At 46.7% G+C, this 15,274-nt stretch overlaps 1 protein-coding gene across 1 annotated transcript in view; it reads left to right on the top strand.

The window, feature by feature from the left end:
• The first annotated feature begins 5,233 nt into the window (after positions 1 to 5,233).
• FGF18 (fibroblast growth factor 18) overlaps positions 5,234 to 15,274 on the top strand; it is a 49,371-nt gene continuing 39,330 nt past the window's right edge. Inside the window, exons 1-2 of the mRNA XM_027841889.1 lie at positions 5,234 to 5,323; positions 5,539 to 5,575. Coding sequence (XP_027697690.1) covers positions 5,292 to 5,323; positions 5,539 to 5,575 — 69 coding nt within the window. The 5' untranslated portion in view covers positions 5,234 to 5,291. The remainder of the gene's footprint in view (positions 5,324 to 5,538; positions 5,576 to 15,274) is intronic.

Genomic DNA, 15,274 nt, shown 5'->3' with positions numbered 1-15,274 from the left:
CTATTGAGTTCCTTGTTGTGTCTCCCTGCAGTCACCCTCGCTTTGGTTTAGCTGAAGGGCATTTTGTGGCAGAAAACTTGAAGAAGCCTTGCTAATTTATCTGGGGGAGGGAGTTTGGCTCACAGTTCCCTCAAAAAAACTGAAATTGAATTCCTTTTAAAATTCCAAGGATACATCCACCCTGAGGTTGGGACAAATTCAACCCATTTTCAAGCTCTCTCTACCTCTTAACAGCACACATGATGATGATGATCCTTCAGCAAGATTATATTGTAAAATCCTTATAAAAGTTCACTATTTTACAATGGGGAAAAGCTTCTTTTGGTCTCTTCAGAAAGATTTCCAGGGTGAGATTTTTGTGGTCTAGTTGGGAAATGGTAATAACCAGAACTGTTACATCAAGCACTGATGAACACAAATTTGAACACAATAAGTTTGTGAAGGTTTATTGTTTTTTTTCTATCAGATAAAAGTGTTGAGTGACTATATATGTCTTCCCCAGCAGGCTGATGAGCCTGTAACAAGTCATTTATTCATAAAGCAAATAATCAAAGTTTCTGGTTTGGAGGAAGTCTAATATTTCCAAAGATCTTTGGTGGTTGAAACATTAAGGGAGAAGTGGGGGACATGTTTGTGATGGAAGACACATGTCCTCTGCCTGCCAGTTATTATCTATTTGACCATAGGCAAATTCATCTTTAAAATGAAGGCAGTAAATTTAAAAACAGCCCTTTTTTAAAAGGGCCAAATAAACATAAAGCTATGTATAAATGTGAACCAGCAATTCAGGTGCCTACTATTGGCAGAACACTAGATAAGAAGATGGGAGTATACTGTGATCCAAGTGGCAATGGAGTGATAAATGTAAATGGGGTGTAGCATATTACCTACCAACAATAGTTTGGAGTGCCTCATTAACATTTAGAAAGAAAAGTTGAGGTGGTTGGTACAGAGAACTAATAGATAACTAGACAGCTCAAGTTCTGCTGTGTTCCCCACGTAATTGGCTTCCAGGATATGGTTGAGGTCCTTTTTGGCAGTAGTGCCAAACAAATAGGGGGTGGAGAACAGCAAAAGGTACACGAGCTGCATATTGTGATTTAGTTTTGTATTTGTTAGATATTTCCCCATTATATTTTAATCTGGCTCTGGTGGGTGGAAATATTATGCTTGCTGGGGCATTTTGGCATGTCAGCTTTGGAGGATTTATGTAGACAGGTGCGAATGGATTCCTTCCTTTAGAAGGAATACCCAAAATAGATATCAGGAATCCATCGAAAGGTGTTTTTCTGCCTGTCTTTACAGTTTATTGCAGCCTTGAGGATTGATTTAGCCATGAAGTAACTTGGCCTAGTATTTCCCTTTTAAATAGTGGAATTTAATTTTAACTGCTATTTTCAGTTTTCCTCAAAATATAAAGCAATAAACACTGAAAAAATTTTATCTCGTAGTAGGCAATGATGCTGTTTGCATCTTTTATCAAGCACTCTTCTAGGAGGAAAGGGGTGTTATTGACATTCTGTAAACTTTTCCGTACACCTGAATATCAAAGGAGAAAAATTAAGAGTTTACTATGTACATAAATATAACATTTGGTAGTCCCGAAACTAAAGATTTGTCACACCAGGTTTGAACCTTGATTTTGTTCATTATCAACCAACAAGTTGTATTTATGGCATGGTTTTTGAAAGATGTGCATATTTACTTTTACAGTTTCTCAGTCTAGATTTGACTGAAAGGACTGAATTCTGATTTCACAAAGAAAGGCTTCAAAGATTTTACATTTTGTAACTTCATTGGCTGAAAATCAGTTGGGTGATTTTAGATTAATTAGGTCATCTTATATTGGGATGTTTTCTAGTTCAATGAAAAGGATTTCATATCCAAAACATTCACTGGGCTTTGGTCAGAAATTGTAGTCTTGTTTTACAGATGCACAGTAGCATTGTCCCATTTTCCACCTTCACTGCCAACTCATTTTCTCATTAATCCTTAATAGTAGAATTTGTATAGTGCCATAAAGTTTGCTAGACACTGAACATTTTATCCTCAACCTGTGAGGTAGCTGTCCCTAACACCATTTTACAGAGAGGAATCTTTGGTATTCTGGTTAAGTGACTGACCCAGGGATTTCCCAGCTAGTGTCTGAGGGTCTTCTGGACTTCAGGTCCAGCACTCAAGTCTGTTGCACCAGAAACCCTTTAAACTGTCCCAGACTGGTCATGGATGGTTGGAGGTGATTTGGGGCCAGCAATGCGAGGCAAGAGGGTGGGGTTAAATTTGTGTTTTGACAACAATGCTGTTTTGAAAGCCAGGCAACTACTTCGTAAATCTTCTAAGTTTATTTAACCAGTACAAGTATCCTAAGAATTAGTAGTTTTTTCTGCTTCAGGGAAGAAGACGGGGTAATAGAAATACTGGTAATGTTACGGATTAAGTGAATTTTAGAGAAATGTCACTTTTTAACACCTTGACTCAGAGTCCACAAGCTATAGGGAGGTAGGAATATTGTGACTTAGGGTAGCATAGATCTGACCCTAGTGAAGGGTAGCATATATAATGGATGGAGGCTGACTTTTGGGAGAGAAAGCTGCTTTTAAGATGAGTTCTGATATGTGTAATCTCTGACCATGGGCAAGTCCCTTAACCTCGTAGGGTGAGGCAGTTTTGCACACTGGGAATTCTTTGCACATTGGGAATGATACACCAATGAAATCACAAGTGGCAGTGGGACACTATCAAAGAAGAAAATGCAGATTCGTAGCTGGGGCTTGCTTTAGGATGTCTTGGGTAACAAATGACACTGCCATAAAAGGTAAGTTTTATCTAGTTGAACACTGCAATTTTGAGGCATAAGTTCTGTCCCTAACCAAACTTGTTAGCTAAGACCCTGCCAGGTGCTCAGAGGTGGTGCTAGTGTTCCCTTCCAGTAGGATATATCTGCTATTTGAAGGTCAGACCTTATCACCAGTTACTGCATTTTAATGTGTGGACTTACGTGTGCCTTTATTAGATACCATAAGGGTTTTTCCTCCTTTTGCATTGTCACTTGTTAATCTGGAAGTTGAGATGTTACTTTAGCTATCCTAAAATTATTTTAGATACAATCAGCTTGACACCTGACCTAGTATGATCTTACGGTGGTAGGCCTGGCTGGGGTGCTTTCTGTTCCTCGCCCTTCCTGAATTGGTCAATTTCTACAATATTTAACTATGCTCCAGAACGCAAACAGTTGTACCTTAATTTTTCTTTCTTACCCAAAACAATAGATTTCAAAGCCCCCAGATACCTGCTTTCTCCTATTTTTCTTGTGACCGTAAGCTCTAGACCAGTCTGACAAGGGGAGAGGGTAAGGCAACTGTGGGAACTTGCACATGTGGTTGGAAGGCTTCGCTTTGTAAAGAGGAACCATAAGTTTGAGAATCTACACAGAGTGAAATAAAAGGTCCAGGGCCCCAACCGTTTGTGAATGACGAGGGTGAGGATGGCAGAGAGGTGGTGCTGGGGGCGGAGGTGGTGGAAAGGGATTAAAGGATTGAGAGAAGTTGAGCCCCTGACCAGAGTTGACCGGTCAGGCTTGTTAGGATGATAGGCTACCATGGCGCATAAGCACTTCGGGATCACTAGGTGGCAGCCGTGCGTTTCCAGAGCCATTTGGACTTAAGAAAGCAATGGCCGAAGGCTGAGAGACCCCGGAGGGGGCGTCCCGGGGCCCCCAAAATGAAGAATGGCGGAAGGTGGAATTGACTTGAGTTCTGTAAGCAGGCAGAATAAGCCGGTCGGGGTTCGGGGAATTGCTAAGAATTAGGAGGCAAAGCAGAGTGCGAATGCTTTATACCGAGACATGTGGACCGTGGAGCATCCGCGCCAAACCTTTACGCTTTGGGCAGCTTGGAGTGGGGCGACCGTCTAGGGACTGCCGGGAGGAGGTGGCGCGATCTCGCGTGGGCCCGCGGGGTGTGTTACCGCCTCCCCCTCTCCCCTCCTCCCCGGAGCCGCCCCGGGGGCTGGGCCTGTACCGCCCCCTCACCCCGCCGCTCCCCCTCCCCGCCTAAGCGCCAGTCAGTGTGCGAGTGCGAGGACGCTCAGTGCCTGACGGGCTGGAAATGAGCTCTGGAGTTTGGCCGCGACCGGCAGGGGCGCGGAGCGGGCAGGCTGTCCGCGGCGTTATTGCGCCCGCGAGTTCCGACGGCTCCGCGGCTCTCCAGACCCGGCTCAGCGGACCGAGACTGACTTCTGTTGAATAAGCTGCGGCGCCTCGTCGCCCTGCCCCTCGGAGAAGCCGGTACCATCGCCGAGCGTCCGACCGCCCCCCTCCCCCACCCCACCCCCCTTTTTTCAGCCAGGAGCCGGGCGGAGGAGGAGGCGGAGGAGGAGGAGGAGGAGGCTGCGCCGCCGGTGCCGCTCCAGAGCCGCCTTTGATGTGGGCGCGGTGCACACCGCTGAGCTGAGCTCCCGTCCGGCCGCGCCCCGAGGGGGGAGCCCCCCAGCCCCGCATCCTCATTGTGCCGGCTTCGCTCCGGCCCCAGCCCTCCCTCCCCCACGCCCCCCCCGGCCCCCCTCCCTCGCCGCCCGCGTTGAAAACGCCCCGGCCGCCGCCTGTGGTGGGAGGTGGTGATGCGGACGGACGGAGACGCGGCGAGGAGGAAACATGAGCCGGCGGGAGCCCAGACGGAGTGGCTTTAACGCCTCCCCGAAGCGGTGCGCCCCGGCCCCCGCGCCCTGACCCCCCAGCTCCGCGCCACCCCCCTAAGAGCCAGCCCCGCCCGACCTTTCCGCCCGGCCGGCCATGCTGTCCCCGGAATAACCTGCTTGCGCCGCAGACGAGACTAGGCTTCCAGCGGCAGCGGGTCAGAGCCCCAAGCCTCGGCGCCCGGGAGCCGAGTGCGAAGCGTCCCCGGGAGGCTAGCAGCGGGCGGGCACCCCCTCCCCGGCCTTCGGAAGTTCCTGGTCCACCGAAGCGCCAGCTCCTCCGACCCCCCGAGGGCGCAGGGCCCCGGCAGAGGAGGCGGCAGGAGCGGGGGCTCTGATGCCGCAGGGAGCGGCCGGCAGGGCAGCGGAGCAGCAGCAGAAGCAGCGGCCGCGGCGGCGTTGGCGGCGGCGCCCGCTCCCGTCCTCGTCCTCTCCGGCTCCCGGCCCAGCCCCGCGGAGCGGAGCCGCTGGAGCCCCCCCAGAGCCGCGCGGCGCCGCCCGCTGTAGCTCGCCGCCTCACATGTCCAGGCTGGGACCCGGGCCCCGGCGCAGTGACGTGACCTCGGGCTAGAAGCCGCCGCCTTCCTCCCTTCTCAGCGATGTATTCAGTGTTCTCCGCCTGCACTTGCCTGTAAGCGCCGCGCCTCCCAGGCTGGGTCCTCGGGTGCCCCTTTAACCTTCCCCCCGCCCTTCCCCCCTTTCATTCCCAGCGTCTGTCCGGTCCCCCGATGTCTGCCCACTTTCCGTCCCCACTCACACTCCCACCCTGTGGCCGCTGCCCTCCGCGGTCGTCCCGGGTATCCAGCTCCCCGTCTGACCGGCTCTCACTCTCTCTCCTCCCTGCAGATGTTTACACTTCCTGCTGCTGTGCTTACAGGTACAGGTACGTGACATTTCTGGGCTCTCTCCACGGGCGGGCACCGGGGGACGCGGACCCACCCTCCCCGGCGGCAGGTGCCAGGGCTCAGGCCGCTTTGGTTCTCCCCGTTCGGGTGGCTTGTCCTGTCCCTAGCACTAATGGTCTCCCGGGTGGAGGGTGCGCTCAAGCTGCTCCAGGTTTTCCAGTCTCTGCCTCTTGCTGGAGTCCTTCTCCAGCAACCTGCCCCCCACCTTCCCTCCCGAATCCAGCCCGATGCCCCTCTTCCCCCATCCTCTTGATTCCTCTTTTTGCTGGTGGTCCCGGGAAGCGGGGGTGAAACGGCCCCGGGAGGGGGGCGGAATTGGCAATGCACCTGTTCTTGGGATGCTGGAGGGGTGGAAAGCCGTAGGTACTCTGGGGTGACAGTATGTCAGTGTGGCTGTGGGGGACACAGCCCGTCCCCAGGGTCTCAGTTGTGTATCTCAACCTGATGTGTGTGTTTTTTCTCCTTGACTGTTTGATGTCAGGAGATCCTGATCAGCTGCAGAAATATGACCAGATCCAAGACCCATGCGAGGAGTTTTGACATATTTTCCCTGAAAATTGCTACTAGATTGTAAAAACAAAAAGACTCCTTATTTCAGCAGAGCTGATTTCTAGTCCAGAGAGAAACCTTCAGCTGTAAATTACTCTGTGGTTTCAAAGGCGTTTGCTGTATTTCGAGAGAGGGAAAGAGAAAGGAGAAGGAAGAAGGGGGGGGAGGTAAGGGGGTGGTGAGAAGAAAGAAAGAGACAAAAAGGGAAAGAGAGCCTGATTGTGTGAGGGCTAGCAGGGCTAGGTGGACAGCACCCTTCGGGGGCAGCAGGATGAACTGCGAATCCTCACTCCTTCGCTGAAGGTTGCTCACTCCTTCGCTGAAGGTTGCTCAGACCTCGGCTCGTTCCCCTTAGTAGTTCTCAGTGAATCAAGAGAGGGGCTGGCGCCCCGCCTGGAAAGCACTTGCTAAAATCTGATCTCTTACTTCAGCAGCCTTCAGACTTGGGGAAGTTATTGGCATGCAGACAGTTGGAACGCGCCGGCTTCCAAAACCATGAAATAATGAAAAGAAGGAAAAAAAGGAGAGAGAAAGCCGCCTCAGCTACGATTAGAACCAGACCAGGGGCGGCCTCTCCACTTGGGGGGGGTAGAGGGAGGGAGGAAGCCTGAAGCCCCAGCTGCTGGGGCCCCTACCCACCTGGGGCAGGGAGGGAGGAGACCAGTGAGGGGAGCTGGACTCTAGCCAAAGGGATTATGCACCTCCCCCATTCCCCCTGACTTGACTGAGGGCAGGTGTGGGAATATGTCCAGGGGAGGCTGGCCCTTTGTACTGGACCCTTACAATGCCAGGTAACAGGGATGATTAGAGAGTTGGGGGGAAATCTGTAGTTTCTCACATTTTTTAGTGGGAATGCCAGGAGTTGTGTGCTGGATAATTGTCGAATTTGGCAGGGGCACCCATAACATCCTAGAGATAGTAGAAGTGTCAAAGAACTACTGTGGGGCTTTTTAGGTTCTCTGGGGTGTATGTGTACAGGGACTTCAGCCACCTCTTCTCCCTGTCCTGTCCCCTCCCCTTCTAATCACTTTTCTTTGCCCCAGGGAAGACCTGTTCTTCAGGTCCTGGGGACAGATGCCTTTGCTGCTTGCTCCCACCCCCACCCCTTTGGGGAGTCATTAGCAACAATTCTGGAAGTTAAGTGTGCTGGGCAATTAGGGTCAGCTTGCCAGATGATTGGGTTGCAGGGCTAGGGTTGGACAGACTGTCCTTTACTCCTGCATGGCTGTCTGGGGTCGGTGGCTGGTGTCCCTGGTGACTCCTTGGATCGATAAGGCAGGAGCCAGTAACTTAAGACAAGCCCGTTTGCAAGAGCAGATGTGACCCTGTGTTAGACCCAGGGGAGGAGTGTGGGGGATGTAAGGAGGGAGGGGAGACCCTTGGTCAGAGATGGAGGTCAGGGCCTGAAGTGCCAGGACTATATTCAGTACTGTGTTTCCTAGCTGGGGTAGTCCTTAGATATGAGATGAAGGGATTGGACTTAGAGATCCTCTAAGATCCTTTCCAGCTCTAATAGTTTATGATTCATTTTGAGTGGTGCCAACACATTGAGTCTTTATTAAGTAACTGGGCCCTCTGAATGGTAGGGAGGAGAGGAGGGCTTGGTAAAGGAGGAGGAGGAGGAGGAGGCATGTAGTAGTGCCACCATTAGCTTTTTGATGTGGATACCTGCCTGGGGCCACTGCCCAAACTTCCTAAAGTAGGGCCCCAGGAAGGTTTTGTGTGTGGTCTTTGTTTTTGTGTCTTTGTGTTTGTAAGAAGCTGAGCCTCTTTCCTCCTCCCTTGACCTCCACCTCCCACCCCCCACTAAAACAAGAGCTAGTGCTTCTGGAGAGCTGTTGGGTGGTCTGTCTGAGTGAGGTAACCTTAGACATAGAACCTCATATTCTAGTAGCCTCCCAAACCCTTTCCAGTGAGGACATTGACCTCCATACTCTTGCCCTACCCCCAGCATCCCAGGGTGAAGGGGCATAGCTTCTCTCTCTCCCTTCTCAGAAAAGTCTTGAGTTCACAACCATGCCTGAAAGGGTTATGGGCTATTATTCTAGAATCCCCCTCCCATGAAAGAAGTACTTTGAGGTGCTAATCCCTAGCTGATGTGTATAGCTATCTCTCATCCATGTCACACAGTGGCTTTGTGGGAAAAATTAGAAAGATGAAGGTGAAGGGTACTGGGCACTTTCAGATGCCAGGGTGTCCAGGAGAAGTGCATTAGCCGGAGAACAACAGAGATAGTTTTAGGAGAAGAAAAGACAAAGATGTTTTGTTAGCTTTATTTAAATTTTTTAATAGCCTTATGTCAGTAACTGAGAAAAATTCAAGGCAGGTGGAATGATGCTAGTGAGGCAGTGCTGTTTGGCAGACAGAGCCTTAGCCTCAGCAGGAGGATGGAGCTGTGGTCTTAGCTGTGTCCCTGCCTTTATGACTTAGCAAATCCCGTTGCTCTGGGCCTTATTTTATTCATCTGTAAAATGAAGGGAATTGAACTAAATTATCTTTAGGCCCCTTCCAGCTCAAACAGTCTATATTCTAAGGTTCCTTCTAGCATAAAATTCTCATTCCTTCCATCTCTGTTTCTCATCTCTAATCTATGCAGTGAGTAATGCAGTTTTGCTGCAAAATAGAAAAAAAAACCCACATCTTCTCTGTTTGCCTTTTTTTTTTTTTTAAAGTTATCTCCAAATCTAAAATATGATTTCTGGGGTTTTTCACAATGCTCCTATAGGGGCCACAAGGCCCAGGCCAGTCAGTTGTGTTTTAGTGTCTTCCTGTCACCAGGAGACACAGACCTATGCAGGCTACAGGGTGAGTTGGCAGGGACCCCCGCCTGTCACCCTGAAATCAAAGCTACGTTTCTGGGAGCACATCCAGAGGAGGACACTGTCCTGCCATGTTAGCTAGGGGTTTCAGTTTTGCCTTTTCTCTCTCCCTCCCCTGGCTAGGACTCCACTGAATGAAAGCCTGGAATTTAATAAAACCCCTTATCCAAGGAACTCAGGACACCTCAGATGGTTAAAATTGGAAGAATTTTAAAAATTTAAGCAAAGAGCAGAAACCGTGACAAGTAAATTGCTTTTTTGCACTTGGCTGAACGTTGACAATGACACCGGCCTCGGTCTTTCACTCCCTGCTTCTCCGGCACCTGCCTGACATTGTTCCCTGTCCGGTTCCAGCAATGGGGGCTTAACCAGAGACAGAGAGAGGCTGGAAAATGCGGAAAAGCAAAGTGGGAGGGAGGCTGCAGTTCTCGAAGCTGGGGGGGAGGCGGGGTTGTGGAGAGGGGGTGCTGCGATGTAGGGAGCTGCTTCTCTGTCTAGATTTGATGATTTGTTTCCACCTCTCCTGTGTGCTCTCTCCTCTCCCTGGCTCATTTCCTCCCTCACCACATGGTACTTGGAAGGTTAGAATGTTCCCTGAATCCCTCATCTCCCTCACCACCCCCCACTCCTTTTCTGACCTGCTTCCTCTGAGGCCCAGGACCCTCCTCCTTAAGCAGGCCCTGGATATGGGGGCCAGTTAGGAGACAATACCCTCCTGGTCGATGATAGGAAATCAGGGCTCACTGGGTGGCCAAAGGGTGAAGATTTCTCAGGGTGTCCCTGTGATTTCTCTCCACCCCTTCCCCCACGAGTGGCTTATTATATTTGTGCAATGCTTTTAACTTTCCAGAGTGTGTTCACACATCTCTAATCTCACTTTATCTTCACAACAACCTGCTGAGGGAACTAGGGCATGTATAATTGCCTTCATTTTACAGAAGAGGAAATGGAATCACAGAGAGAAGTTCAATGACTTGCCTAAGATTACACAGAGCTATGTCCAAGAAGCAGCTTGATTTTCTGACTCCAGTCTAACACTCTCTGTGAGTGATTGAAACAGAGCCTTTATAGATGGGTGTATCCCGGTAAGAATGGAATAAACGAGGCACAGATAGACATGCTTTTGGTCTTGGAGTAAAAGATCCTACCGAGATCTTCTTAGGTAGGGAAGTAGGTAAGAAACTAAGATTCTGACCTGCCTCTTAGAACCCATGGAAACTTCTTTGTAGGAATGGTGTAAAATGTGTCTGGCTACTGTGTCCTCCAGCTTCCAGATCTGGTCCGAGTTTTTGATCTATTAGATTTGGTCGATTTAGATCCATTAGACTTTATAGATCCAAATAGATCTATTATCGCCCCATTAGATTTTATGGATCTAAATAGATCTATAATTTTGATCTATTTAGATCTATTAGACTTCTTTATCTATAATCTTCCTTTTTATGTCTGCTCCTCTGAGCAGGGTTGATACCTCCAACTAGTCCAGCCTTCTTCATTTTTATACAAGAGGAAATTGAAGCTGGAGGTTAAGTGCTTTGTCCAAGGTCACACAGATGGATGGTAAGTGACAGAGCCAAGATTTGAACACAGATCCTCTGATACCAAGTCTAGTATTCTTTTCACTGTTCTATGGGGGCTCCTGTATAATAAAGCTAGAATGTACCATTGCAAGAAGTTGAACCCACAGACTCAAAGTGTGGTAAGTGGAATGAACACAGGAGAGACCTGGGTTCAAATTCTGTTTTTTGCTACTTTGGGCAAATCCTGACTTTAGAGAATAGAGTCTTGGTTTCTTCATTTGTAAAATTAGAGGGTTGAATTAGAGCAGTGGTGTCAAACTCCAATGTTTATTGACTTAGTAAACCACAAATTAACATTATCTATGGTGTATTTAAATTTATTTTGTTAAATGTTTCCCAGTTACTTTTTAATCTGGTTCTGGCAGCACTGAAGGAGGGAGGGTGGGGAACTGTAAATTTGACACCTCTGGATTAGAAGATTGATAAGGTCCCTTCAAGATTGAAATCCTTAGACCCTGATATAAGAATCATAGATTCTTGGAATTGGAAGGACCTTCCAATCTCTCACCTGGACAGTTGTCCCTTCTACAACATTCCTTGTGCTGGAACCCCAGGGAGAGAGGAAATGAGGTGGATTCTGGACATTCTTGGAGTCAGAATCATAGATGATGAGACAGGAAAGCAGACTTTTAAAATTTTCTTGGGTTTGGCCCAGTTGATGTCAGTCTGATACTGCCTCAGGAATTGTATGCAAGAGCAGTCTTCGTGAACCAAGTGGCTGTTCAGTAGGAACCTGGGTCTCCTACCTAGGTTTGATGGGAGGAACCACGAGGCTGTATTTTTTTCTTTACGGTGTGATTTTTTTGATTCAGACATGGGATAAACACTAATGTACAGGTTTGAAGTGTATGAGAAATAAGGTGATGGGAGAGTGTCAAGATGTTTTTTTTTTTTTTTTTAAAAAAAGGAGAATCGGTTTATTTTGCTCTGGCTCCACCCAAAGTTTCTGCCCTTCTTCTACAGGTTATGATAGATATGCAGCAGTTCTCCCAGATGTCTCAAGAAATAATCGGCAAGGATGGACTTCCACCAAAGGATAATGGGGGTGATCTGTCCTGTTGGCCTTTTTTTGGATAGAGCTCTTAAATAGCAGTAGCTAGGTTAGCCTCTCATGTTAGGAGTGAAACAAAGTATTTGGGTTACTGTTAATAAGTATTTAACACTAGAAAGACCAGGCATGTCAATTACATCAACTTTCAACATAAGAATTGTAAAAATGATTTTGAATATTTTTACTATAATTTATCTTATCTGTGCAAATGTACTTTAATTACTAGCAGATGACATAATTTTACTTTGAAATTTACTTACTATTTCTATTTTCTTTGCCTTATGGATTTTAAAAAATCATCTGCATTGATCCTTTGAGGTAGTCTTAAATTCTGGTCCTTTTAGTACATGAGTTCCCACTTGGTATCTAGCACTGTACCATGTGATGGTGGGAAATACAAACCTGCCACTTAGTCTCTGCACTCAAAGCATGACCGAAACTCAGGATTACTGAGTGGCAAGGAGGCTCAGAAATCATGCATTCTAACTCTTCTTTGACTCAGGACTTCCTCTGCAGCATAGGTACAAGTGGTCATCCAGCCTTTGTTTAAAGTCCTCTGTGGAGGGGAAACTCATTCCTGGCAGAGGTTGCCCTGTTCCCCCTTAGGATAGATCTACTAGCTCTTCAAGTATTTCCTAGGTCAAGTATGTTTTTTTCTCTTTGCATTGCTCCCCATTGCTTCCTTCTGGGATGCAACAGACCAAATTTTAGTTCTTCTCCCCAGTCATATACTTGAAACTAACTATTATATTTCCTCTAAATCTTTTCATCTCCAAGCTAACATCTCCATTTTTTTTTCAAGTGGTCTTCCCATGGTAGGATCTTGGAGCTCTTCGGCATCCTAGATGCCTTCCTTTAGATGTTCTCCATTGTAGGTAATAAAAATAATAATAACAGCAAGCATTTATGTAGCACCCATTGTATGCCAGGCCCTGTGCTAGTCACTTTACAAATTTCTCATTTGTTCCTCACTGCAACCTTGGGAGTTAGGTCTTCTTGATTCCAGGCCCAGCCTGTGCTACCTAGCTGCCTCTGTCAATGTTCTTCCTACAGTGTAACCCCCAGAACTCAACACAACACTCCAATACTGATTAGGATAGAGTATTACTGGAATGTTATTTTTCTAGTCCCAGATGCTATGGATTAGCATTTTTAGCTGTCTTATCATACTGTTGATTCCTATTAAACTTACAATCCACTGAAATCTGTAGAACTTTTTCAGATGAATTCTGGTCTAGCCATGTAGGAGTATTAATAGTAGCAACTGTCCATATTAAGCTTTAATATTTGCAAAATGCTTTACAAATATGTCATTTTATCCTTACAACAATCCTAGGAAATTGGGGCTGTTATTATCCTTATTTTACAGATGAGGAAACTGAGTTAGGTGGAAGTTAAAGTCAGTTGCTCAGGGTCATACACCTAGTAAGAGTCTGAAGCTGAATTTGAACTTGAGTCTTCTTGACTCCAGGTTCAAGGTTTTATTATCTTTTCCAACTGCTTTATATTGTCATGTTTGTGAAATTGATTTTTTTAACCTGAGCATAAGGCTTTACATTCGTTCCTGTTAAATGATATCTTAGATTTGGTCCATTAGTCTACCTTGTCAAGATCTTTCTGATTCTGATTTTGTCATTCGATATATAAGCTGTCCCCCAGCTTTCTGCTACCTACACATTAAATAAGTATGCCATGTATGCCTTTGTCCAAATTACTGATAAAATTCTTAGATGGTAAAAGACTAGATGCAGATCCCTGGGGCAGTCCACTAGAGACCACCTTCCAAGATAATAATGAACCATTAATGACTACTCTTTGGGTCCTGTCAGTCAACCAGGTCCAAACTTCCTCCCTGTACTGTCTAGCCTGCATTATTTCACCTGCTGCATAAGAATGATAACATGATAGACTTTGTCAAATACTTTACTAAACCCTGGGTAAACTCCACAGATGGCATTCTCCTGTCTACCAGTCTGGTCCCCTGAGGAATTCTGCTTAGTAAGGCCTGTATTTGATGAAGCCATGTTGGTTCCTTGTGATCTCTGCTTCCTTTTCTAGCTGTTTATGTATTCGTAGATGCTCTGGACTCCACATTTTAAGTAGGAATACATTAAAAGGCTAACTACCAATGTAAGGCATGATATTCTAAGTGCTGAATGAGTGGAACAGACCCTGGGTCTTATGGGACCTCTGGAGACATCATTCTGGGCTGGAATGATTGGAAGAGGGTTCACAGTGGAGTTCAGATTTGAATTGGGCTTTGAAGGATGGAGAATATTTAGAGGAATAGAGAAGAGTATTATTATTGCTTGAAATGCCTTCTGACCCCTCCTTTCATACATGATGTTTGTATCCTCTCTCTCTCCCCATTCCTCCCCCTCTACCTCTTCCATCCACCGCCCCCCTGTCTGTCTGTCGATCTCTCTCTTTCTCCCTCTCATCTTTGAACCTGCCAAGCTGAGCAATTTTCACCTGGGTTGACTAAAGGCACCAGGGCCCATAGCCTGGTATTGATGTTCTGTACCTCAAAGACTAATGTACAGGATGTGAGAGGGTGATCTAGTGGTTTCCAGCTTACTCTGATTGGCAAGACTTCCTGCCAGCTGAGATCAGATTAGTAAACAGCTTCTGTGTTGGTCATAGGACCTTTTGCCAATCAATATATCAATATTGCTATAATACCATTTGGTGTATTGGTGGGGAGATCTGGCAAGGGAGACTAGATTATAGAAAAGAGGGAAAATAAGTGAGATTAGAGAGTTTTGGGGTCAGGGGAAAGGGACAATGTGGAAGGTAAGAGCAGAAACTCTGAGCTCAAGATTTATCTCAGGGTAGCAGTAAAGACTGGTGAGTAACATGATAGCTGGGGATTCATTTCAATTCAAGAAACACTTCTTCAGTTTCTTCCATGTACATGGCCCTGTATGAAATAATATACAAATGATACAAAATAATATGCAAATGACAAAAAAATAAAGAGTGATAGAGTATCTGCCTTCCAGCAGTTCAATAATCTGTGAGTTACTCTTGTTCTTTCTATTAGTATTGGGGATGGGACAGTTCACAAGTATGCTTCAAGGTAGGTAATGATGAGGAACAAATAAACAAGAGCTCCAGTGTGTTCTAGTCTACTTTGAAGAGGCAGAATCCATGCTCATTTGGGGAGGGGAGAAGAGATCTCAGAAGTCTTCAAGGAGTAGGTGGCCCCTGACTTTAGTCAAAGATGAAGAGAGAATGTGACCCAGGCAAAAGGGGCAGCCTGGGTGAGAGATTGTATGTGGCTGTGGGAATAGATGCTTACCTGAACCCTGTTCTAAATCAGTTTTTTGGGGAGCCACGTAATGTTATTCAGTTTAATTCAACAAGCCTTTATCACATACCTACTTTGTGTAAGGCTTTATTTTTGTCCATTAAGATGGAAGGGCACTGCATAGAGTATTTCTTTCTTAGCATGGGCCTTATGTCAGCAATATAGGTATTAGGGTAGGGGTAGAGGGGGAGGAGGAGGAAGGGGAGAAGGGAATAAATATTTATGTGGAGCCTATTATGTGCCAGGTACTGTTAAGCACTTTTTTTTTAAAACAAATATTATTTCATTTGATCCTCACAACAACCCTGAGGGGTAGGTGTTCTATTACCTCCATTTTATAGTTGAAGAAACTGAGGTGTGCTAGTTAC

Source organism: Vombatus ursinus, unplaced genomic scaffold, assembly GCF_900497805.2.
Source record: "Vombatus ursinus unplaced genomic scaffold, bare-nosed wombat genome assembly UNPS02014863.1, whole genome shotgun sequence".
Taxonomy (NCBI): domain Eukaryota; kingdom Metazoa; phylum Chordata; class Mammalia; order Diprotodontia; family Vombatidae; genus Vombatus; species Vombatus ursinus.
Note: the sequence above shows the minus strand (reverse complement) of the source record. Positions and strands in the feature narration are given on the sequence as shown.